We start from the raw sequence: 26,880 nt of genomic DNA, 5'->3' as shown, positions 1-26,880 counted from the left end.
GCATCACTGATGTTGTCCTTTCATCTGTTATTCTTTCTCTTCTGGTTTTGTTTTTGTTTTTTCCTGATTCATTTTGTTCTTTATGTTGAGATGCGTCGCCGTTCACTGCCCTTCAGTATCATTTTGGTGACTGTCAAACGTAAGAGACTCATCCTTTTTTTTCTTCAACTATTCGTTTGATTCTGTCTTCACTTGTCTTCGTTTTTTTGGGGATGAAAGGGGCGCACAACACAAAATGAATATATTTTGTTTGCAAAAAAGAAAGTAGATGTACCGTAGTTCATGAGGAGGTGGCTTTTAAGGTTGGTTATATTTTTCGACTGTTCAAAAGAGTCATCTCAAGCATTAAAATACATCAATATGATCCTAAAAAAGATAGCAACGTTCAGATCAGACAAAACAACTTAACAACGGCTGATAGAAAGCACAGTGTTGTAACCACTTGGCCATCAAATGGTGTCATCAAAGTTCTACAAATGTGCGCCTAAACTATTTTTCAAAACAAAACTGAATTGAAATACACAACACATTTTGTCTTTACAGTCATGAATGTTGATTTATTCGATCAAATGCAATGTTAAAGGAAAAACCATTTTCTATTTTGCTTGTTCTGAATTGCACAGAGAAAATAGTTTAATGCCATAAATAAGTTAATTTTAAGAGAACACAATATCATAATCAAGTCACTCATTAGATAAAATAAATATTGTGTCGACTGCTCGAGTTATGCTCTTTATAATAACACTATACAACCGTCTGAAAATGTGAAATATCACTGTTAAATACTATGATGGCGACTATTTAAGTTTATATACAGACTGTTGGAATTTGTTTCTGTAATATATTATCTGCTCTCTCGTACTAATTAGATTATAATTCAAACTTTCATAAATAACATAAACGTGTTTGAGATGGGTTTTACTTTCTCTCCTCTCCCTCTCCAGTCCCCTGAGCTGTTGGAGAGGAAAGGGACGAGTGATGCATTGCATCTGATGTTGAGATTTACTAAATTCATTGAAGACAAAAAAATGTATCTCATCCTAGAAGTTACTGTGGAAACAAGCATACCCCGTTCTATGAGACATTTGTTACCAGGCCACACAGAATGAAAAAAATGTTTATATAATTTCTGTTCTATTAAATATATTATATATTACTGTCATAAAGGTTTTAATGAAAAAAATAAAGTGGTATTTTCCTCTAAAGTAACATTTGCCTCTGACCCTTAAGTTAAGTTATAAATGTAATCGGTCCGTGAATATAATGCCCATATTAAATCGGAATTTGGGGACCCTGATTAATATATCTTTGATTATATATATTATATTATGTTAGATAAGATTAGATTAAATATACTTTATTAATCCCTCTGGAGATCTCCTTTAGGAAATTGGGGTTTCAGCACACAGCAAACGATAGTTTAGGAATCAATGACTCCCTGAGTCTATTATTGTTGCATCTATATAAAATAAGATTTAAAACAGATTTTCTACACAGAAATAACATAACACAAATCTAAATTCAATTAAAAATCCAATCCAAAATACTTTAACAAGAAAACATAAATCAACTTGGATTTAACACGTGCAGAAAAAAACTTGAAGTTCCCCCTGACTGTGGCCCAGTCTCAACAAAAATGTACCTTTGGTGGCCCCACAGCCTGTTGAGTTTTAGACCCCTGAGGTAAAAATTCTGAACCAAAAATAGTTCCACATAGTTTCAACAACAACTGGTAGTGAATATCAGAGTAAGTAACAGATTAGTGTCTAGCATAGTGCCCCGTTTGGATCCTCCACTTTCGAATATATACGGTAGATATATATATATATATATATATATATATATATATATATATATATATATATATATATATATATATATATATATATATATACTTTAAGAATCTAACAGAGATAATTTCTTTTATCATAGTTGCACTCCTCTTCTCCATTATTACATGAATTCCTGCTGCTATAGGTAATGATAGAAACAATTCAAGCCACAGATTTTAAACAATATACAACCGTTGTTTTTAAAATATAGATATATATTTATATTTGAATGTCTGTAATTGATACTCTTTTGTGTCCCCTCACCTCCAGTGTCAGGGCGACTGGTTGGTGTCAGTTTCCATATACTGCTGTTTAATATAGAGGCACTAGATCACGACCACTGGTTTATGAGCTACTCAGAGATATTGGGTTTTAAGAGAAGACATTAATAGGGTTCTGTGTCACTTTTCATCAGAACTGAATCAGATGTGTTTCGGTGACTAGTGCCTTCAGTCAAGACTTGTCTTGCGTGTCAAGGATGGAGACATTCACCGACGGAAACTTCTTTCATAACCAATTATTGCCATAGTAACGACTGATCTTCTGAAAGCATTTTTATATACACTGGCCCCGATAAATCTTACGGGTTCTTCTTTGCCAATCGTATGATATGATGGTGGTTTTAGATTCCACCCTTTGAAGTCTGATTTATTTGATGTCTTTTCCATAGAATCCTAAATTCCAGGAGCCTGTCACACTTGATTTTCTGGACGCAGAGCTGGAGAATGATATCAAAGTAGAGGTAAAGAATAATAAGATTATTGACGAATGGTAATATTATTCACTGGTGGTAACATTGTCACGTTATGCCTTCAGATCCGAAGGACGATGATTGACGGCGAGATAGGTGAACGCACCATTAAGACGCTGGTGAAAACTCAAGATGAGGTAGGACAAAAACCCAGCATTCATTTTGAAGTGTATTTAAAAACCTGAGCCTTAATCCCAAAAGGGCCATTGGTTTCCAGCCTCTTGTGTTAATCCTGAATATCCCAGGGTGGTCTGCACTCATACGTGGGTCATTTAAAAGGCTTCTCACAGATTGGGCCCCCATTGGCCTGAAGGCACATGTGGTTGACCATATGTTACAAATAGTTATGGAGTAAGATATGCTTGACGCCACAGGCCAGGCATGAATCCATTTAACAAACAGTGAGATTCAAGACACTTTATGATCTCGAAGAAAAGGACGCAAAGAAAATATCCCAAACATCGTTGGCGGCGTGAGAGGTCTCAAGTTCAAATCCTAGAAGAGCCCTTAAGACAAAAAAAAAAGATTAACGTTTTGAGGGGCTGCAAGGGTCAGAGGGTTAAGTAGTCTGCTTTCAAACAGAATGTAGAAAATCTCCGTAGCTGAAGGCTTGTGTCCACAAGCGCCGGAGTCGACGGCCATATTTTAATTTTTAGCATGAAATCTGAAGTTAAAAACTTGGGTAAAATAAATAAATATCCATTATAAAATGATGTTTGACAGAAATAAGACATTTCAAATGGTTCTTAACTTCATTTGGTTTTGTTTTTTTTGGTTCATTTTTTTTTTTTTTACAGAGATACATAGATAGAGGAATCAGAACCTACACCTGGGCACCGGTCAATGGGACTGACTACAGGTGAGAAGCCGCAACTACACTTTAACAAATTATTTTAAACTCTCTTAGCTTCCTTTTATAGTATCTTTTGTGAATGTTAATAATTTAAAAATAGCAGCATCTCAGGTTTTCATACTCAGTCTACTTTAAAGAACCTAACCCTAAAATAAAAAAAGCCATTATCCTGACAATTATCCTGACTCCATGTATTTCGCAGTCTTGCTCTGGCTCTGCCGAAATACAGTGAGCACTTCATCCAGGCTAAATCGAGGGAAAGCATGAGACAAGCTCTGTGTAAGTATGCTTTTTTTTATTGTTGTTCAAGGGAATCAATCCGATTTAATTTGTATCAAGTGAGTCCAAGACTTGTAGTTTATCATCATCCCTGCTTGCCCTGAATCTAGACAGCAGCCCTGCCTCGATATGAGCGGCTAATTTCGGCGAATCCTTACTTGTGTTTCTGTCGAGTAATGAAATGAACTGGTCAGTCGCCATGCACTCCCACGCATACTCCAGCAAGATTTCTCTCAGAGCCAACCCAACAGCAGGGTCTTTTGATCTCTACACTTCCCTTTTTTTTGCTTTTCTCTCCTCTGATCCTCCTTCTGTCTTTGAAAAAAGCGTTCATTATCCCCTCTCCTCTTAAATTCTACGCTCTTTAACCACTTCTTGCGCTCGTTTCCTTCAGCGTCTTTTCTTAAAGCCTCCTCGGCTGTTACCCTCGGCTGCTGAGGTTTGCACGACTGGCTGGGGAAAGGTGTATATACGCTCACCTGCGTGTAGATCTGTCTTATCGAGGATCAACTCACTGACATGTTGATGCTGCGATGTAGCTTCAGTACTGCAGGTATTACACTTAGAAAGAAACTTCCAATTCAACTCATACATAGGAATTGGAAGTCACAATCCAACTTTTCCTTTTGGTTGTTTTTAAAAATAATAATTGACTTGAAAAAAGGTTTAAAAAGAGGCTGTTTTCCATGGGTAACAGTCAAAGCTTTTCCTAACCTGGGAGGATACACCTCCCACCTGAAGGGAGCAGTTTGAATGTGGGATAGCAGAGGTGAAAAGGTTAAGGTGCGAGCCTACCTGTGCGTTGCAACATCCTAGTGACATGAACTAAAAGAGCCAATTAGTATTTTTTCAGTTTTTATTTCATTTATATTTCATTTTTATATGTAGTAGTGCCACCACAACTAATTCCTGTCTTGTGTTTACAACACTGTCAACAAAAGTTTATTTTCTTGAGGTCATCATGAGGTCACAGTCCATGTCTGTTTTCGACTGAGTTCACATTGGGTTTTTGGAAATGTTTTGATGGAAATGTGTGTTGAAAAGTGAATTGTATTTTTGTTTCGGTGGCAGGGATTTTGATCTACTCTTAAAGAAATGTCTTGAAATGTACTTTTATACATATTTTTGACATTGATTGATGTTTTCTTTCTTTCTTGCTTCAAAACTGAAATTTCCCAGCATCCACCTGGGGTGAGTACTACTTCGGTTAAGGGTGAATCCATTTTGATGCATTGAGCGGCAGTGGAAAAAAAGTATTGCCTTTTTATCATGACCAACTAAATCATTTTCACATGTAGCCACACAAAAAAAATGCTGATTCCACATTTGCTCCAAGACTTGTTTCAATCTCGTTCACCCTCTACTATAATTAGTCTGTCAGTATCCTATAAACGCTGTCAGCAGGTTCACTAGCTTGTTAAAGAAAAGAGAAAAAGCTGCAACTCCCTGGCACGCTCTGGTCAGAGAGGGACTTTGGGACACAATCTGTTCACTATCCAGCCTTCTTAGGTTTCACACGCTAAGACAGGACCACCTACCAATGTAGGAACTTCCCTGCAGGTACTTCCTGGTGTCACCTGTCCACTGATACCATAAACTGTTGAGATTTATGATTACAACAACATGAAAGCTTTATTATTTAAAAATATTTAACATTTTTATTTTAAAGCTATCAAATCGGTCTTTTGTTCAAATATGGCATTATGTTTGTTTTTATGGTACAAAAAAAAAAGAAAAAAATGATCAAAGTGAGGAGGTAGAAGACTAAATAATGACTCCCGCTTTTCATATTTAGACTAACCTAACCTAAGTCTAATAGTGTTGTTTTTTCCGTTGTGTCAAATTTCTTAAGCCCAAGTAAAACTAAAAACTATAAATATATAAATATGTGACTTGGTGATGATGTTCTTGGCTCAGTATATTTGGAAGATAAATAAATAAGATGGCTTTTTGCGGACAAATGTGAATAGGTTGGTTTGAATTTGAAGTCTTTAAACTGGTATTTACCGTGGCTCTGAAACCACAATTACAAAAAAGAAGCACAACTACAAAAACTGAAGCCAAACCCCAAAACTAAAAGCAATTTAAAAAAAAAAGAAAGAGATTAAATTCGTTTTTTTATGGTACAAAAAAGAAAAAAAAAGTGATCATGAAACACATGCCGTATTTAGCTTAACATTAAAAAGTATTTTGTCTGTCTGTTGTTGTAAATTTCTCCAGCCCAAGTATGTATTTAATACATGGGACTTTGGTGTTCTTGGCTCATGTTATTTGGAAGTAAAATGGTGGAGGATAAAAGTGAATCGGTCTGAATTTTGAGTCTTTAAATTGGTATGTACGGTAGCTCTGAAACCACAATTACAAAAAAGTAGCACAACTTCAAAAACCACCGATGTGTACAAACCCCCCTGACAGCGGACAAGGAAGTACCTTTTGCACTGACTAAACTGTAGCATGTGCAACATCATTTTACCTTCTGGAATTCACCCCCAAAAGCCACGATACGCCTTGTTGTTTTGTTTTGTTTTGCTAAAGCAAAGCAATCACAGGCATTGTTTTGTCAAACTATTTTATTTATTTAACTAAACAATATGGATACCTTTTAAGGTCAATCCATGTTGATAAAGACAAAAAATAGTATTTAAAAACATGTAGAGAAAATGTGCTCAGCCTTATCCAGCTGGCATGTATGTTGTTGTTTTTTCATTCATTTAAACAAGGGTGAATTTGATATAGTAATCTCAGGATTAAGTCATAAATTCTGATGACATGTGGGTCACCTTAGAGTGTCAGCCGTGGTTGTAAATACCACAATCTTGCAACAAAGGAAAACACATGCATGCTACTTACCTCTCCTTTGAAAGTCACCAGTCATCTACAAGTTCAAAACATTTCTTGATTTGGTGGAGACTCTTATTTTATTGCTAAATTAAGTGATTCGCAATGTAATAATCCTAACAATACGAAGAATCCATTATAAATATAAATATATTTCAGTGTAGTTAGACTTCAGATAAATGAACATTTCCAAAGAGAGTACTATTAGTGATGAAAGGCTGCCTTATGCGTTTAATAAATGACGTCATGCTCGACATAAATTGAGGGTTGAAGAAGAAAAGGCAATATTTGGTTCGGGGGAGAAATTGAAGGGACAACCCGGTTCAGTCGGAGCGACAATGAATCTGCCTGTCACGTTTTATGGCGCGAACCATCCTTTCATCCTGCACCAAATTGCATGGACGTGTTTAAACTTAACGCTCAGTGATTTCACAGATGTCGCAAAAACTTTGAAACTTGACTTTTTTTTAAGAGACGATGGTCCTGATGGATATTCATTTGTCTGTGACAGAAGAATAATGAGAATGTTTTATAATGAGTCCCAAATCTCAAACTTAAGTTCTTGTTCTGTGTGTGATCCTTTGAAAAAATACTCATTGATTTTTTTTTTTTTTTCATTTTTTCTCACCAGGACAAGTAGGCAAGTATTATTTGTTTTACTTCTTATATTATATTAGAGTTGCTCGTGTCACTTATTGAATGATATTTGTTTTATAAAGCATTGGAAACTCTGGACCTGGACAGATTTGAAGAGTTTGGATACACATATGTTGCACCGAGGTAAGTGTTGTTTAAATGATGGACTGTATTTGAAAAGCTCATGAAGGACTCTACTTTAGGGAGTACTGTAAAGAGATGAAGTTGCTACAGAACAATACCCAGTTTCTCCTCGACTTCCTCCAGCACATCCAAATGAATCCCTCAAATACATGTGAGTTTTTACAGTCAACTTTTAACTTTCTTGTCTATTTTCCTGCAATTATGTTTCCTGTATTAATACAAAGGTGAATATATCTTTATTATAGGTATGATCTTTTGCTCAGCCTTCCTCCTTGTCATATTTATTTTATATTTTTTTGAATTTTCCCTTAAATGTGAGACATTTATCGGTAATTTAAGATTCCAAAGTAGGTTGCACGGTGGAGTGGTTGTTCACTTTCAGCTTGTAGAGTTTGTATGTTCTCCCTATGGTTTTGTTGGTAGGCTGGAAACCTGTTCAGGGTGTCCTCTGCCTGTCACCCTAAGCAGCTGGGATTGGTTCCAGCCGACTGTGACCCCTGAAATGATATATTTTTTTCATAATATATCTGTAATTAATCAGATTAATTTGTATTTATCTAGGATAATCAAATAATTAAGTGTTTCATTATGTGTTGCTCTTATCTTATCTTTTTAGCCCTTGTTTTATTTATGGGTCAAGATGACCCAGTGGCCCAAAAACAAATCTGGTGGACGTTGTTCACCTTGACCTATAGGCTACACAAGGGATACCTCAAACACATTTGTTTTCAGGCCACCGGGTCACCTTGACCTAGAGGTAAAACAAAAATTAAAGTACCATCATAATTTATTAATCATTGACTAATAGTACAACTAGTACTTTTTACAATTACAATTAGACGGTAAACAGTTTAAATATCGTCTTTTCTAACACACCTTTTATTTTATTTTTTGCTCATTAACATCAATATATAAATATTTTTCAAACTGGAATTATACACTTATGTGTTTACAGTTGGCTGTATTTAATTTGATTGCACTCATTGCAATAATAATACATTTAAACATCAAATACACGGTTTTGGGGGGAAATATTATCCCTCCTGCTGAAGGCATATCTTTTCTTTTCTGGATCAATTTATAATGAATCATGGGAGTTTCAAATGGCACAAAGATAGTTTCATCAAGAGAAATCAAGTCACCAAACTCTTCTGTAAATATTTTTTCCTCCCCAGAAAACTTTCCATGTTAGTTGACCACATACTATTTGTCATGCTGATGGTCAGCACCTGAAGGTCAGAACAGGCTTTAGCTATTGGATCAGCATCATTTTAAGCAGGGGTGACATCATGCAGATTGACTGGGTTTCCTAGAAGCTTTATGTTGTCATCCCATGCGGTGACTCATGGTGTTGTATTTGTCATCATCTAATGGATTTAACCTCCAGTATAGCTTACCACCATCATCCAGCTAATGGATCCAGCTATCCTTGATCCATGTCAGGCAGAGGTCAAGTCGCAGGCTTGATACCGTTGATGCTGTCTTGCTGATCTGTGCGCAGTAATTTATGGAACGTCCCCTGTGAAACTTCGTGAAAAGTTGTGGACACAATTTAAAACACACATGGGAGCGAGTGTTAAATCTCTTCCTGTCGGATGATTTACTGACGAGTGTATCGCCGCTATTGTCCAAACTTTTGTACGTTTTTTTTTTTTATTCAAAGGTAACGTGTCCCTTGTGAGTCGACTAATCCTGGACGCTGGCCTGACAGCTGAACTGGTTAAATTCTGGGAAGAACAGTCAATGTAAGTACATGAAGTATCGAGGTCAGGAACTATGCACTGAAACTGTTAGAGTTTTAGCTATGTAATGTGAAAACCCAACTCTCCTGACTTTCAAATGTTTACGTCTTCCTGTCCAAGATGCAGTTAGTCCCTCATCATGACCATGTTTTGAACTCGTTTCTTCATAAAGTTCTCCCCCGTCTAAAATCTTGGCCGATGAGAGGTTACGAGAGCGGAGTCCATTATGATGTAATGATGGTCTTCACTCCTCCTCCAGCCAGCTGTAATCATGCTCGCTTTGTTTATACAACAAGTCCCTTGGAGGTGGAGACTTCCAAGATTGATGACACGTGGTGACAAACCTTGATGCTTGACCAATCACAGCAGAGTGTGCATGGTTATGATAAACAAGATTTCATCCCCAGAAAAAAACTGTTTTTAATGTAAATATTTCAATAAAAAAGAGAGTTTTGTACGAACAGACTCATATTGATGAGTATAATGGAGTCCAAGATCTATATAAGAGACACTTAAATAAACACATTATTTGCCCTTTAAAGTCTTCCAGGTTGCAGCGTTACAGAGTCGGATAAAATGTCTCTAATAGTGGTGAGGCTTCATAAACCAGCTGATGAGGTATCATGATACAGTGCCTTCATTTTGAAAGGTAACTAGATGGCACTCTATGTTTGCAAGAGAATTCGTAGATATGATGAAGAAACTGTATCATGATACGGCATCACTACCGTCCTCAGTTGAATAGACCGTCCTTCCACTTTTTCAGTCCCTGGAACTGAAACTTTTTTTTAAATAGATCTAAAGTTCCATGTTTTCAATAGTATCAACCAAATTGAATAATTTAAAAACAATAAAGTCATAGTTTCACCTCTTAAACCCCAGAGTTTAACCTCAGAATGTATCACTTTACAACAAAAAAACAAGCTAGTTTTGCCACAACTATTGAGAAAAGTCTCCATATGTCCTGCTGTGGTCATGTTGTGTTTATGTGTACGGTCTTCTGTGTTTCGAGAGAACCACATACAGGCTTAGAATCAATACTAATCATTTTCTAGTGGTTAAAATCCACTTAATGTGTGTTTCTGACTTTGATATTTGATTGAATTTTTATTCTTCCAGAGATGGGATTGTCGCCAGGTTTGTGGCCACAGATGGAGGAATAACAAGAGTCTATCCGAAAAGGTTCAAACACTATGAATATCTTCGCATCACTTCATAATGCATTCATGTAAACCATCAGTTCCTGCTGCCAAACGCATATTACCTTCCTCAAATTAACACACTCCAAACTCTTTATTTCCTAGAATTTACAGAATAAACAATCCAACCCTACCATTAAAAATGAAGTACTATCAGTTATTGCTTTTCCTGGATCATGGTTGCTTTGGGTGTGACTCATTCTCTGATGGCTAACATTTGCTTTAGATTAAAATTTTAATCACACAGATAAATCAGAGATATTTTCTGTTTCACGTTCTAGGCCTATAATTCTCCGTTTTATTGTTTTCCAGCGCTGGGGAGGAGTGGAGCGAAAACCCGGAGACGTACGAGTCCAGCTTTTACAAAAGAGCCCTGGACAATGAGATTTATATTTTTACTGCTCCAGCTTTCAACAGTAAGAGCTCATAACATGTATGTCTCTGTAAATGCGCATCATCGGTGTGGTCTGGCACTCGCTTCAGACTCGGATGTCATCCGACAAAAAAAAACCCTGTTGGCAGAGATCACCTCTGACATCACCCTCTTTACCTTCCTCATCCCTCGTGCCGGGTCTGTCAGCACTCATGCTGACCGTCACTCCTGGCCTGGTGTACTTCCTCTTCACTTATCTCCGCTGATGACTCTAGCAGACACCGGGACAGGCAAACATCAGCCACGCTGACTGGATTAACACATGTGCTGGCTCCTCCGCTGACACTCGGCGCTTCATAAATTACAAACAGACAAGAATGTTTGGCATTTTTCTACAATTAGCTTCATTGAGAAACATGAGAAACATTTTTGAAGGCGGTTTTTGCTGAAATCTCTGTATTTACATTTCCGCTTCCCTTGTGCCCAATTTCTCCCCGAAAACAAGCCGAGAACAGGGAGAGCGTCCATGAGTCAGGGATTCTTGTGAGCAAGGCCGTGGAGCTCACGATCGATGAAGTCACGCTCAAGCCAGCAGGTCAGCTCAGCATGAAAGAAATTAATAAAAAAGAAAATTGATCATTTTATTGCTGTTTTCTCTGTGCAGTGGTGGGTCTGAAGCTGAATGTCACATTCTGGATGAACACTTTCATCAACGCCACAATGAAGCTTAACGTGAGTTTTGTTTGTAATCCAGACACACTGAGGTTTCTGATCGGACTCAGGTCACATGGTCATCATCATGAGGGGAAAGAGCTGAGCCACAAGGCAAAGCAATCGAGCGACAAATGTGGGTATTAGTATTAGTAATGTATCAAAGTCATCCTGGGATTCCTCAGTTACCACAGAGAGTCTCCAGCAAACATGTAAGATTAACTTCAAGAAAAACATTATTGTGGCCATGCATACCCCTGCCAAGGAGCTCACTAGTCCTCACCATATTTATACAAAGCATACAAACGAAATCCATCAAAAACTTCCATAATTTAAGAATCATGTTAGCTAAAGGTATAAGCTATGATCACTGACTGCCATTCTATTCACTTCACATGTGTAAATGTGTAGTTTTTAAAGGCAAAAAAACGCATATTGCCATTTTGGTCACATGACTACTTTTTAAAAGGTAGGCGAGTTGTCTGCATTATGAATCAGTATCATAATGTATCCGGACTTTGAGCTAGCTAACCGCACATCATGTATCATTTAGGCAAATTGCGACCTTTCTTTGTGGAGTTTGTGTGAAGTTTTTAATGTTGTGTGGGTTTACTCCGGGTACTCCGGTTTCCTCCCACTGGCCAAAGATACACAGGTTGATTGGGAACTTGGGGAAATCGTCCGTAGGTATGAGTGTGTGTGTGAATGGTTGTCTGTCTTCGTGTGCCATGTGATGGATTGGTGTCCTGTGAAGGGTGTCCCCTGCAAAAGAAACGCCCGATAAAAGCTGGGTCCAGTCCCTCCTTATGAGTGAACCAGTTTCTGGAAGTGAATGAATGAATGAAGAATCAATTTAGTAAATAGCATCCATTTATTCACAACTTTTTGAGTCACTCTTAACTCAATTTTAAACTGCTTTTCATCTCAACAGTATTGAAAGATGCTATTACACACTTCTTTTTCTTTTTGTCCTTTTCAGTGTAAAGATGAAATATGCGGCTGTTTGAGGAACGACAAGGTAAATTTATTTTTCTGTTTAACATCACAATTAATGATTGAACCCTGATTAAACCATATGTATATTGAATCGTTTTTCATTCATTTGATAAAATGAGACCCTGAAGATGTTGAGTTCGACCAATAAAATGTTATTTGTTCTTTTTCTGTGTAGCATGTGGACTGTGCGATCCTGGACGACGGCGGGTTTCTTCTCATGTCCAATCAGGACGATTATATCAACTTGGTGAGTAGTCGTTGCTCTCTGAATCTAAGCGATGGTTGTCCAGGAGGTAAAGTCGGGTGTGCTCGAACTAAAGAGATTATAGGGGCCATCTTCATACCCCTGGTGTATTCAACAAGGGTCAGTCATGACACCACACAGCATCTGCAATCAAATGCAAACGTGACGTCCAAGGATTCTACATCTCCCCACACGAGCTCACCTTACCTGTGTCACAGGAATTCATCAATCTTACAAAGTTCAGATACAGGACTCCAGCTAAGTTATGAGGATTGTCTGTTCGCTGTGAGCACTTTCAGACCTCTGTCAGATCAACATTTGATGGAGCGCAGTAGTTCGGCTCAACACCGGACACTGCGCGAGGATCAAAGCTCTGATGGAAGCTATCGTTGAGCCTCAGTGTTCTCCGTTCTTTAAATGATTAACATGAAAACGGCCGGGTGTACATCTTCTATCAAAACCTTTGAGCGATTAGAGTTCTCCGTCCGTCTGGTTCATAACATTCCCGCAGCCTGTCCACCGAAGGGGAAGAAAGAGAGCAGAGATCCAGATTAATCTTCGACCCTGCAAGGAGTTATTGGACAAGAGCACACATTATTTTTTATGAGGGATTGTCCCGCACATCCTGTTGTCCAAGGACTCTCCTGCTTCCTTTGTTGGGAATACCAGAAACTTCTGACCTCACCTTCTTTCCCTTTTTATCAGGCTTGCGATACACTCTCTCCTTCAGCCTGACTGTGCCATTTTAAGGCGAAGATTCTTAAATATTTCAGACTTAGTAAGTCCATTCAATTCATTCAGATTTCTCTCCCTCTTTTTGAAGACTTTACAGTTCTCGCCACAATATTGCACACGTCATAAAATAGTTATTATTTTTAATGATGCGCGGCGAGGGTTCGATATTGTCATTGATCTTACTTTTCTGGAAAAGATATTAAAAAAACAAGCAAGTATGTGGTTACAAAAGACAGAGTTTCTACTTTAAATAGACTTTCTTTTAAGGCAAAAGTTCTAGGGTTAGACTCGCTTTTCTTCCTCCAAAAAGACACCGTTTAAAATACATCAATACTGCTCGTCTGTAATGTCCCTTTTGTATTGAAGCCGTGACAAGATGTTGTTGTTTTTATTATGTATATATTATTTATTATGATTTTATTATGTCCATATTTTATGCTTGGTTGTAGCGGAAGCTTCCAGACTATTAGGGTAAATCTAGCTCAGGCTAGACTCACTGTGAGCTTGCTACAAACAAGCTTAAAATATAAACTTCTTTAATTATTTTAGAACTATTTCTTATTTAGGGGCTTCAATACAAGATGTTCATCAAAGTCAGGCAGTATGGAGATATTTAAATAACTTCTAACTTCCAAAAGATACAAATTAGTCCAACACTTAGTCGACAAAATGGTGAGTAGAAAATGAGTGAAATTTTAATTTTGGGTGAACTAAGTCGTTTTTGAAAAGCTTTTTTTTTTTATTAACAATGCCTCAACAACTTATTTTTTGTCATATCTGCTGGAGCTCGGAGTCGTCTGTATTCTCTTCGAACTCTCACGGAATTCAATAAGTTTTCATTTACTTAAGTTACACTTCCGCGCCTGTCTATCAAACTTTCACAGTTCGTGACAAAGAAGTCATACATGATGTTCACCAGGAAATGATATAGTTATTATTTTCATGGACAAGTCTACGGGGCTCTTCATTGTTTCCTAAATGTTACGTCATGAAAAAGTTGTTTGTCAAAATAAAACTCATTTCAGGCTGTGTTTTTAAAAAAGGAAATAATATATAAATGTTTCTCTCGGGGGTGTTGAGGACCATAGCTCTACTGCAGCATATTATAATAATGATGTTTTTTCCTATGTTAGTAAAAAGTAGTGATACAATACTGAGATTTTATTTGAAATAGTTTATCTCTTAAGAAAATCAACTTAACTTTGAATCTACAGTATAAAGCACTTTGTATCGTGTTATTCAACTCAAAGTGAAGAGTTGAAGCTGGAAAAAAATCAGCAACATTCAAAAGTCGGACAATCCGTGCATACATAAACTCTTGACATACACAGGCACACCCCACATACTTGGACAAGGGGAAGTGCAGATGGCGCCACCCTCTTATGGAGCCATAGTATGCAGGTAAACAAAAAGGCAACTAGAATTCCATGATCCCACATCTTGACTTTTTTTTGTCCATGATTCACGACTGATTCTAATCTAGTTTGTATCAGACTAAGATGGATCTAATCTTTAATTCATGACCTTCTTGTCCCATGCAGACTTGTTTAGTTCCCTCTGCACTCGTCTCTGAGGAACATTCCACACTTGTTTATGTTTAGAGAAGGAAATCATTTTTTCAGAATCTTAATCCTTTTTTTAATACTCAGAGCACAACAGTTCTCATAATACTTAAAAATATATTTAAATGTCTTTTTATGGTCAGCCATCTAAATATCCACAGAGCCGTCTCCAGACGAACTTGGCGTCCACGGGAGCAGCAGTTACTGCTTCGCGAAACTAGACGACAGAGTCCATCACTCAACTTGAGGTCAGCGGGTCATCAGCTATTTAGCAAGCCACACCTGTCATCAAGACGTTTGACTGTCACAGGTTTTTTACGACTCCTTCAAACTGTCGTGCTGGCCTCTGAGGGTAGCATCGGTCAGGCTCGCCACAAATCCTTCAGAGGGGAAAACTAGCAAAAACCACAAGACAACTTAATGTTCCTTCGGTATTATCCAGTTCAGAAGAGAGAGAGATATTTCCATGCTACTGTATCTTCATAATTTTCTTGACAACTTTCTGTAGAGTAATTCAAAGACTTGTTTTCTCTGGATGCAGCAGCGAAACATGCTTTTACTCAGAGCCACTTGGATTCCTGTTGCATGGATGACTCAGAGTTCAAAGTGGTATTGCTGGAAAGTGAACCACGACCGCTTGGCCGTCCTCGGTCTTAAGTCTCTGATCCAGCCCAGCAGTTCACTCGCATGTCTGACTCAACAAGCTGACTTAACTGTCAACATTGTTAACAGTGGCACCAGACTCGGTGGTGCTTATCATCTTCATCCCCTGATCATTGACGGTTGCAGGCTCGTGATGCTAGATTGCAGCAGCTCTTGTTCACACACACTTCCATTCTCTCATGACACCCTCGTCTTCCATCGCTGACTCTCTGTCAGGGTCGCCGCCTTTCATTCTGGAAAAAAGGGATGCTCTTTTCAATCCCAATGTAACCAATATTTTGGGCCAATTTTATTTAAAATCATAGTTTAAAAAAATATCTGAATAAACTGCCTCATGAATTAACAGTTAAACTGTAAAGTGTTTTTCTCACAAAATGAGCAATTCATCATCAAAATTATCAACTCATAAATACCACATTTATTTATTAACATTAGATCAGTGCAAGAAAAATAAAGATAGGTATCACAAATAAAGGTATTTTCACATTTTAAAATGCGTGGAAAATAAAAGTGGGAGAGTGATAACTATTCCTGCGTGTGAAGTGTGTTCATTTTATAATTTCAATTATCATTAATCCTAGAAAAAAAAGTTCATAAAGACGACCCATGTTTGAAAACCTCAGAAAAACTGAGAGCAAGAACAAAAAATAAATCAATCTACTGTCATTATGCAAAAAAAGTAATTTACACTAGTATAAAAAACCCATACAAAGGCTTTTCTAAATTAAAGTAGTTCACTGGGTCAGATTGAAACCGGACTTTGGTATTGAAGCTATTTTCATATTTTTAGAGACTTTTTATGGGTATTTTTTCAAGCTTCTTCCTACTTTAAAAGTATATCAAAGCAAATTTGTCATAGTAAACATGACATCATGTTTGCAGCCTCAAGTTTCCCTTTCCACGCAATCGTCTGCAGATTGATGTACATAACGTCAAACCATAGAATGCAATTATAACTGAATCAATCTTATTATGTTACAAATCCTACAGTAGAATAAAGACCAAATACTAAGGTTTCAAATACATTCCTTTGGTCTCAAATTCCTGCATAAACTCTCTCAACTTGACTTGGTATTAAGTCCTATACGTTTATATATCCACCATATATTCCTAAATATCAACTAGTAAGAATTGAGTGTCTTACAAATGTATCATTTCTAGCTCTGTGGCTTCATGACTGTTGGGCTAATGTCACATTTTGTCTTTTCTATCCTTCTCCCAGATTGGTCAGTTCTTCGGTGAAGTCGATCCTGTGCTGATGATCAACCTGGTCAACACGTCCCTCTACTCCTTCAACAAGACGTACGACTACCAGTCCGTCTGCGACCCGGAGAAGGACAGCAAGGCAGCGGCTGGACCCAGATCTGTTTTTGTGGTACAACCCCTCATCCTAATGCATGTAAAGTGTGAGAAATATAACGTTTAAATAGTAGATCAAACAAGAGTAAAATGAAGTCTCTTAACAAATCTCCACTTATAACTTATAAAATCGTGGGCTTTTGCATCGGTTTGTTCTCCAGTGAGTCATTACTGACAGATGTCATAAAGTTGTGGGTTATACATAATTGAATCCGAAGCTGGACGCTCTCCATGTGCGGAGGTGGACATGCCTGGTTTAAAGTTCTTCTCTTTGTACTGTGTGAGGGTCTGGCAGCCAGTCCACTCTTTAAACCATCATTCTTTGGCTATGAGACCCTGTAGTGACTTGAAAAATATATTGTTGATAATAATGTTGCTTCGTTTACATTACATTTTACGGCCTATAGTTTCTTGTGTTCAACCAGATACATTTCTTTAAAAACAAATTAAACTCCCTAAATGTCAAAGCACTTTTTTTTACGACAAGATTGCGTGTCAAGATATTTATATGGTATATTATATGGTAATAAAAAATACCTGTTAAGATGAATTTATGGAGCGTATTGTGTGTTTGTATATTAACTTTGTACTTCTATTCCTCTGCAGCCTACAATAGCAGATGTGCTGAGTATTGGCTGGTGGGCTTCCAGCATTGCCTGGTGAGATCTTTATAATCCAACATTATTTGTCAAATAAATATATGTTGAGTTTTCAACAAAATGTGCTTTATTTTGGAAATGAAAGCGTTGAACAGCAGTCATGTACAAATGACTGTATAGTATAATCCTGAATGATAGACATGAATAAAGACGTCCATATTAAAGTGACTAATGTCAGGATAAATAATGTATAATATAAATTCTTGATTCTGCTTTGTCTTACTACGTTAAATCCCAGGCTACAAGCTGCTAACTTATTCACACACAAACCTCAACAATGTCGTGGCTAATCCAATAATTGTGGATTAGAGGGTTAAGGGCCTCCAGCAGGTGATCTTTCAGGACAAGAGCGAGACAGACAGGTGAAAGATAATCCAGCGAGTTTGATAATAGTTTACACAATAAGATGTGATGGGAAACAATTTGATGCTTACAGCAACAAGAAGACAATTGTGGCCTCTGAGGGTTGTGGCCATTATGCTCACAACCTAAGGATGAAAAACATATGATCTCATATATACAGTATATAAATATATATATATATATATATATATATATATATATATATATATATATGTACGTATATGATGCAGCTTTTAATTTAAAGATTATTGATCTTGTTGAAGAAGAAGAAAATTGATCAATGAATGGTGAGTTGACTGCAACATAAGGAACATGCTCAATCCAAATAATGACAAAAGGTTTCAGAGTTAATAAAAGCAGATGAGCCAAATTTGACAATGACGGTTCTGGTAGGCTTTTTATTTATTATGTAAACAGCTGTTTTAAAACATAATTTATTATTATATTATTATTTTTATTCTGGGGGGGAGGGGGCGCTTTAAACAATATATATTTTTTAAACAGCATTCTTAATGGTTTACAGTTCAGTAAAGTGTGTTTAAAATAAATAGTATACTTGTTTCAATTACAATTAACATGCAAATATTCACGCCCTTTTTGAAAAATTAAAACAGTAACTCGGACAATACTAAAAATATTTTTTCAATATGTCGTATCGCCGGATTCTTTCCATTACACAGCCCTAGTAAATGTTTATAATTAAATCTATTTTGTTCATACTTGGAGTGTTCTTTAATAAGCATAACATCCGCCCTGTTGCAGTAAACAGAATGTCATTATTGAAAGGATAAAAATATAAGTGATTACAATTACACTTTAAAAAAAAACTATTGATTATTATTGGGGTCTTTTGGACACCATGAATTTTAAGAATACATCTTTACAAATATAAAGTATATATTTTGTATAAATAATCTATGAGATTACAAGAAAATTAAATGATCTTCAACTATGACCCTGTAAAGAATGTTTTCCTTCTCTAAACCAGACGAATGACTAACACACTTCATGACTCAGTGTTATTTTTGTTTTAAATTTTGTCTAGGTCGATTCTCCAGCAGCTCTGCTACAGTCTCTTGTTACCCACTGCGTCATATGCAGGTGACTAATGCTGAAGTGCTTTAAACATCGTCAAAAAACACGTCACTTTCAGTTGAATCCATTGTTCTTGTTGTGAGCAGATTCGACGGATGATGACATCCCAGACGCGATGTTCAAAGAAAGCTGCATCACAGAGCAGACCCAGTATTTCTTTGACAACGACGAGAGGTCGTACTCAGGTGTCCTGGATTGTGGAAACTGTTCGAGGTATGCACCTTCCTCTTTACAGTCGTGTTGCATCACGTCAAGACTCAATGACAATGAAAACAGACTCACCCCTCCCTCTTATCTTCTTCCTGGACTCTCTTCGGTTTTATAGTTCATTAGGGATTCTCTCACACATCCTTTTGTTTACTGGGATCTTTTCATTGTAATGTTCGGCAGCTGTGTTCTCATGAGCTTTGATCCGATTAAATCCATTCTTGTCCCACATTCACAGACTCGGTCAACTTTAGTTTGACCTTTTCCGGCTGTCAAATGTGATGTCGGAGAGGTTAAATATGACTGCAATTACTTGGCGTTATGAGCTTCAATCTTCTCGTGCTTTACTACTCAAAGTTAACGACTAAAGACACGCAAACTTTCGTGGAAACCATAAAAAGAAATCCCTTCAGCGAAGGTATTAAAGCGGAACACTGCAACCTCATATGAGCGGCATCTATGAAAATGTGGTTTTATCATCTGACCTGTTAATCGCCACAGTAAATAGTCTTCACCATACAGAATGTTATAAAGCGACTGAATATCTGCTTTCTTCGTCTGCCTTACAGAATGTATCGTGCTGAGAAGCTGCCCAACACCAACCTAGTGTTCCTGATCACAGATGCGAAGGCAACATGTCTGTCATGCGACCCCAGACCGCTAAGGCAGGCTGAACAACCGTGTATCCTTAAGGTCACTCGTAAAAAACCCGCAGAGTTACACTTCCGTTCTACTCTCCAGACCTCCATCCATCACTCACACGGCAGCAGATACCCGACATTCGAATACAAGGACACACAGTTTCCAGAAGGTTCCTCGCAGGTGAACAGTAAACCAGATGAGCAGCATATGAAGAGCCTTCTCAGGTTACTGCCAGATAAGAGTCCTGTGGGAGCTCATGTTACCTGTTTGACAGATGTGCCAAAATGTTACACTCGGTCACAGAACTCAAATCTGTTCCTGCCATAATTGAGACAAACAAACATGACAGCAGAAGCTAAAATTTAGAAGAAAAAAAAAGGATTGTTGGTGAACTTTTAACACCAATATAAATCCTTCTAGCATTCTCGAACATATAAGGTTTCACCATCATATATTCCCAAACATTTGGGAACCCTCTCATCCATCTAAACCCATAGAGAAATGGATGTAGATGGATAGCAAATCAACTGGACTGTGTATAGTTCTAGAAAGACGTTTCATCCGAGAAGCTTCATTTCCAAATTAGCTGGGGTTAGGAGCCAGTAGATATCCTGCTAGGAACAGATAAGAATAGGGAGGGCTTCAAAATCTATGTATGGGCTGAAGCCCATCAGGGCGATTAGCCTAGTGAGGTTAGCAGAAACGCATTAGTGTGCTCAGGCCTGGGGAGGATCGTTAACACCTGGAGGGGGTCGTTGACCCTCACGGTCCAGCAAGGTGTGACCATCAAATGATCCCGGTTAAGGGGGTTCCTTGGAGACTTTCCTAGGGAGAGAGCGCACTGCATTGAGGTGACTGAGATCTTATGCCTGAGACATAGGGAAACGTTCACACATCCTTCTTGTGACACCATTTGACAGAGAGCCGTTCATACGTTAAATATAAAGATAATCTGTGGTGAGGTTTATTTTTCTGTGCTATCTATTTAGATTGTTCTTCCTACACAGACCTTATTCCCAGGCCTTACTAAAGGACTATCCCAATTCATAGAGGAATATTTCTACCCATAGCCCTTGTTTTGAAGGGATAGACTAAGGGGTAGGGGTAAGTAGAGTTGGGACGCAGCCTAAGTGATCTTGCTTATAAGCAACAACATAAAAAGGGCATTTGTCAGTTCGGCGTCGTTGTTCTTTCCGTCTGTGGCTGGTCCCTGCAAATGTAGTCAATTGGATTGTTTCTAACTTATGCCTTCGTCTTTGATGCGTTTTATCTTCTAAAATGTAATGCTTTTCATTTTTTAATAACTGCAACTTGTACATGTTTATCAAAGTGTTTTCTGGCCCATTTTCAACATAAAACATGAAGATTTGAATCTTGAACCAGCGCCACCAAGGATAAACAAAAGTCACCCATTGGGCGAAAAACCAGAGATATAACAACTTTAGACAGAAGACTAACAGGAAGACGGAAGACTTTAACAGTTGTTAAGTCAAATAAAAAAATAGAAGCTCCATTAAGCAATGCTGAGCCTGGATTCATTGGAGACGAAGAGAATCTCTGTCTACTGTCAATATATTAAGTTAAATCATTTGTTTGAAATCACTCCACATGACTCATAGAAGAACAGCATGTTTTTCATTTTCTGCACTTATGTCGTGATTTACTTTACCAAGACTGCTGCATTACACAATTCTATTGAGATGTTTTCTGCACGACCGACAGATGTTCTGGAAGCAATATGGCCGCTGGCGAAGAAACAAGTGGAAGATCTTTGAATCTCTGACGGCATCGCGCTGCTCATTTGATTCTTCCGAAATATAGTCAGATAGTGTGTGTACAGTGAGGGTTACACACTTCTGTTGCACCATTGCAATCTGTGTTTCCTTAAGACATGAACAGCTGAAGGCCCCAACCCATGCGAGCTGGCTCAGAACCCCAGATACCGAAAAGGACCAGACGTGTGCTTCGACAACAACGAGAATGTAAGAAACCCTGATTCTCTGTCGATTTTTTTGCCAACTGCATTAACTGCTAGCACATATTTTCATCCTCTCAATGTTCATCCTTTATCATTTTCTTTTTTTTTTTTCATCATCTCTCATCCCACTGGCCGCTGCTATTTCGGTAGGACGAGCCTTTGTGTCCAACAAGCAAAGGTTCTTCGCTGATCTCCACACATTTGTTCTTATTCTTGCTGCTGTGCTCTAGGTTAGCAAAAACAAGTGTGTGTGTGTGTGTGTGTACAGTTAGAGGTCAAGAACTCTTTTGTTTTAAGTATATCACACAGAAATGGACAGAGAAGCAGGATAAAGGAAACGGATTATAAAAGAGGAAGGAGAAGAAAGGTACAGAATAGATAAAAGTGCTTGAAAAGGGGGATTGACTTTAGCGGAGAGAAGAGAAGAGGAAGAAAGGCATACTGAACAATGAGGTGCAGTTAACATTCATGGGAAAACAGAAATACATATTAGTAGAATTAATTATCAACGTATTTTTGGTATGCATTTTTATTGATATAATCCATGATTATATCCATTGATTAGGTATGATTAGAAAACAAAGTACCAAAATATGGTCTGAATATGGAGCCACTGACCTCTTGTCTTAGTTGTCCTATAGACGTGCTTGATCTGTTCATCATAGGTATAAATTCAAACACTTCATTGTTTCCTACTCTTCCTACTATCACTCATTTACACCTTTATTTCTACAGCCATGTTCATGTCGACTCTTTTTGAGATTGTTCGACAGTAGATCATTTGTCCATCTGACAATTATTCAATATTTTCATTTGTATTCACTTACTAAAATGAAATAATTTTTCTACTAACTCTACACGTGCGTCCATTTAAACTGTCAAAAAACATCTGAAAACGCCTCAGGAAATGTATTATAACCAATTTAAAATAATAGAGGTTAATTAAGGGTTACTGCACTGACAAACCTAAGTAGTTCTTGGAGCAGGTGCAGCTGAATTGATTCTGTGTTTAGGCGTGTTGGGAGTGACCGTAATGATATTAGTATCAGTGTTAAGTTTTCTCTTACGGTAGCTACAGGTATTTAAATTATGAAATCATAAATAAAGTTTTTAAATTTCTGCTAATGTTGTAGAAACCCCCATATGTATTCCATTAGTATGCGACAAAAACATTTTCAGAATGGTTGCAAACTAATGACGAATCCAAGTGGTTTTGATTATCTTTTTTTTTCTTACAATGATTATTCAGGCTGAAGTAGAGACGAATGAAAAGTCTACTTTCATTATAATTTAGAGTCCAGTTCCTGTCGTCGAAGATAATGCAGTGACTCACACATTTAATCGGCCAAACAAAAGACCACAGTGGAAAATATTTAACACATCAACACCCAACTTTAAACAGTTTATTAGACGTCGTAAGGATCTGAAAAATGTCTCCTAATTCCTTGTTTATCTTGACCTTTCATTGTGTCACCGATGCTCAGGTTGCGCAGCAAACTAATTTATTCTCCTGAATGTTTACGGGGTGGTGAGTGTTTTCTGGAGAGCAAAGAGAGAGGGAGGATGAAAGAGGAAGTATGTGGGGAGCGGAAAGAGAGAAGCCTCTTTTCCTCTTTCCATCAATTCCACAACTTCTGGCAAAGTTCCTTTTTGGAAGAAAGTTTTTTGTCCAAACGAGTGCATTTTGTCTTCAGAGTAAACAGAGGAAGCTCCACATGGGTTTCCTGGCCTTTGAATTCAGGAGACTCCCTCCTTCTTTTTCCTTCGCTTTTTTGGCATGCATGGATTTCCTGCGTATTCCCATCAAACACGGACAGACTCAGAAACACACAATCCAGGCAGGTGTGTGTTGCACCGAACCTGAAGAAAACAGATGATATAAAGCCAAGGTTTACGAAAAAAAACTCATGAAACCTAAATAGTTGACGAGCCTTTGAGCAAAAAATATAGATATGAGTTGAAAACTGATACTGAAATGAGCGAAAACATCTTCTTCCAGTCTTCATTAACCGCCTCAAGGGAGGTAATGGGTTCATCCTTCCTAAATCACCATCAGACAAACTTTCCTGACTCCAAGCCAAGATGATGACGTCTCGCTCGCAACTACTTAATTCTTCGGAAAGCAGAACAGATCCGAGTTGTCGGAAACAGCAGCAACAACTAAAAAAAAATAAAAAGCTAGAGTAAATTAATAATTGTTCCGCCTTCTACAATCTGTCTACATTCTTAAAACACATTCCAATGTCTGTTGAGTAAACCTTGATCGTCTTCAAAAGTTATTTTTTTAAGTTTGTTTCCTGCCAGTTGCCTTTGATTGCAAATAGCTCTTCTTCAGGTGCCGAATTAGTAGCATGCTCTTCCTTCTTTATAATAACTACATTTCTAGGAGAAAGAAAACACTTATTAAAGAAAAATAAAACATTTGATCTATCAAAATTGCTTAGTGTGATTAAAGCATACATTATTCATATGGGTTCTGGATCAGTACCTTCAGAATATTCAAAGTTTGAATTTAACATTACCAATGTTGACACAACTTATCAATATACAAATGATTTAACTATTGAACTAGAAGTTAAATTTATAATAACCATATAATAACCATGTATATATACCAATAGGTACTGGCAAATAAAGCTCTTCTTGAATCTTAAATTTAGATTCAACATTCAAAATGTAAAATCCAATTTTTTAATATTCTGGTGGCACTGAGATACTTCCATATTTATGTTTTTTTTGTAGATGAGAAAAAAATTAAGCATGATCTGATGAGTGTACATTTCTGTACTTGTGTAGAATCACAGTAGTTTCCCTCCCTTTAAATCACTTAGAACTAGTTTAGAAATACAAATAAATTAGGTTGTTTTTGTGTAGCATCTAAATGTGATGGTTTTTTTGGGTTATTTTCTTTTAAAACCAGTCCTGACAAATGATTCCATTTGTATTACAAACAATCTAAGAGGATGTTCTGTCATCAGGAAGCTGTGATTAAAAATGTAGATGTACAGTAACTAAACTGTATTAGCAGAGTCCACTTGTTAAAAAATAATCTTGCCTGTACTCTGACATTTTGACCTTTGTTCTGAACAGGAAGATGATTCCGATTGTGGGGGAGGATCTTGTCTGAGCCCGAGTCTCTGGTCGATGCTCTTGCTCCAACTACTGCTGCGACTATGCGCCACTTTCGAAAACTCATGACACACAAACTCGCCGATCTCCCATTCCACGCGTGTTCCTGACGACACACTTGCATAACCCATTCAGGATGTTCGCGGGACTTTTCTTTCTGATGACCGTGTCAGTATTTTCTTTCCCAATGCCAAAGGGTGCTCATTCACCTCCTTCTATTTTCAAAAACAGTGACACAACTTCAGTGTTCAGCTTAAAACCTACTGATGGTGCAACAGTAAGCGCTAACCAAACCCTTTAATTCTTCATTTAATTCTCACCCACTATGCCAACAAAGTGTTATTCCAACTCTATGTTCACTGACAGCGTTGATTCATGACTATTTGGTTGCTTGTTCTATTGGTAGCATATCAATCACTATGCTGTAATGATTGTTTATTTTGGTTAAAAAATACTCCATCTGTGTATTTTATAAGTGTACTGTATCTATGGATCTGTTTTTGTACGGAAATTTCAACTAGCATTCCATGACTAGCTCGGTGTTGTAGTGTAGTAGCATGTGCTCAGAACAGAGCTGAAGACAACACCAATCCTCCGACACCAAAGTAGTATGAAGGACCACGGACTAACCTCTTTGGGAGCGAATCCTCAGACGCACGGATGGAGCTAGAGGAATGTCTATATAATCATCTGTAAGGTTAGTACAGTTCGTACTTGGTCTGACAGCTTTTGGTCGCCCTTATCTTGATGCATCAAACTTCCAGTGCCTACTTTGTAGCTCGAACTGAATGAAGTGAACTGTCGTTTCCTGTGCCCATGGTAGTCCGTGCTGCATTATCGCCGAGCAGGTATGGCTGTTCCCCCCCCGCCCAGTTCTCGCACCGCTCAACAGGAGCAGCCGGCGATGATTCTGATTACAAGGAGGGAAGACCCATCTCCTTCATGAGGAAACCAAACCAGGCTTCAGCTCGTGTTCCAACCCCTCTTTTTTCTGTTCCATTTTCCCTACCACTGGACTCAGGAGATGACAGGCGAATGAGATCAGCCCCACGGGAATGGCTGTTTTCTTCCCTCTACTTGATGTTCTTCCTTTATTTACGCTTGCTCCCTGGTTGTGTTGCTCCAATAAGTGCTGTGAAGCTGAGCCTTCAGTGTCCGATACGCTGCAATGTCTCTTGGATGAGCTTGATCTGTGTACGAACGCTGCCTTCAGGGACTGATGGAGAGAACTCTTAGCATGGTTGTGATACAGTTAGCCTTACCGGACCATCCATCCAAAATATGACATGCCTTTCTCTTTCTCGAGTCGTCCTCATGTTGAGCTGCTGGTGTCGAGTGTTCAGGTGATGCCTGTCTTTCAAAGTCGTGTGTTGACTTGCGTTTTAGCCCAGGGGTCCCCATGTCTCCAGTGTGTGCAGGCATGCCCATGTCCCCCATATCTGATTGTGCTTTAATACTGTATATGAAATACTCTTTTGTGGAACTTGACAAGCCTGAATGATTTTTGTATACATTTGTACAATAATAATACTATTTACTGTATAAAAGAGAAATGATTGAGAAGAAAAAAATGTTTATAATATGGTGTTGGATATCGTGCAGATATATTCACAATAAAAGTGTTGTATTGTTATGAGTGAAGTGGAATCATTTACTTTTACTTCGCTACAATAGAAGGGATCCTGGTGCTACTTCAATGAGCCAATTCAATTCTCATAGTGTTTGTTTATCCACAATGTCTGTTTAAATACATCTAACATATTTAAAGTCTTTTGAGTCGATGTTGCACCTCTTCAAAACCTTAAAAAGTATATTTAAAATGGTCTAAAAGTTGATCCTGCAAGTAGCCTACACTAGCAAGTTTCTTTTTCTACAGTTGCTGAATGTTCT

At 37.8% G+C, this 26,880-nt stretch overlaps 1 protein-coding gene across 1 annotated transcript in view; it reads left to right on the top strand.

Annotated features, from left to right (window-relative positions):
- The window catches only part of cacna2d1 (calcium voltage-gated channel auxiliary subunit alpha2delta 1), a 77,684-nt gene extending 51,058 nt beyond the window's left edge, over nt 1–26,626 (top strand). Inside the window, exons 20-39 of the mRNA XM_087797600.1 lie at nt 2,503–2,574; nt 2,649–2,720; nt 3,381–3,442; nt 3,639–3,715; nt 7,273–7,333; nt 7,393–7,484; nt 8,997–9,078; nt 10,195–10,257; nt 10,587–10,690; nt 11,153–11,242; nt 11,312–11,379; nt 12,338–12,376; nt 12,530–12,601; nt 16,781–16,933; nt 17,524–17,576; nt 18,985–19,040; nt 19,121–19,247; nt 19,811–19,923; nt 21,783–21,865; nt 24,952–26,626. Coding sequence (XP_087653726.1) covers nt 2,503–2,574; nt 2,649–2,720; nt 3,381–3,442; nt 3,639–3,715; nt 7,273–7,333; nt 7,393–7,484; nt 8,997–9,078; nt 10,195–10,257; nt 10,587–10,690; nt 11,153–11,242; nt 11,312–11,379; nt 12,338–12,376; nt 12,530–12,601; nt 16,781–16,933; nt 17,524–17,576; nt 18,985–19,040; nt 19,121–19,247; nt 19,811–19,923; nt 21,783–21,865; nt 24,952–25,059 — 1,647 coding nt within the window. The 3' untranslated portion in view covers nt 25,060–26,626. The remainder of the gene's footprint in view (nt 1–2,502; nt 2,575–2,648; nt 2,721–3,380; nt 3,443–3,638; nt 3,716–7,272; nt 7,334–7,392; nt 7,485–8,996; nt 9,079–10,194; nt 10,258–10,586; nt 10,691–11,152; nt 11,243–11,311; nt 11,380–12,337; nt 12,377–12,529; nt 12,602–16,780; nt 16,934–17,523; nt 17,577–18,984; nt 19,041–19,120; nt 19,248–19,810; nt 19,924–21,782; nt 21,866–24,951) is intronic.
- Nucleotides 26,627–26,880: the final 254 nt, after the last annotated feature.

The sequence above is a fragment of the Callionymus lyra genome, chromosome 8 (assembly GCF_982586985.1).
Source record: "Callionymus lyra chromosome 8, fCalLyr1.hap1.1, whole genome shotgun sequence".
Lineage (NCBI taxonomy): Eukaryota > Metazoa > Chordata > Actinopteri > Syngnathiformes > Callionymidae > Callionymus > Callionymus lyra.
Note: the sequence above shows the minus strand (reverse complement) of the source record. Positions and strands in the feature narration are given on the sequence as shown.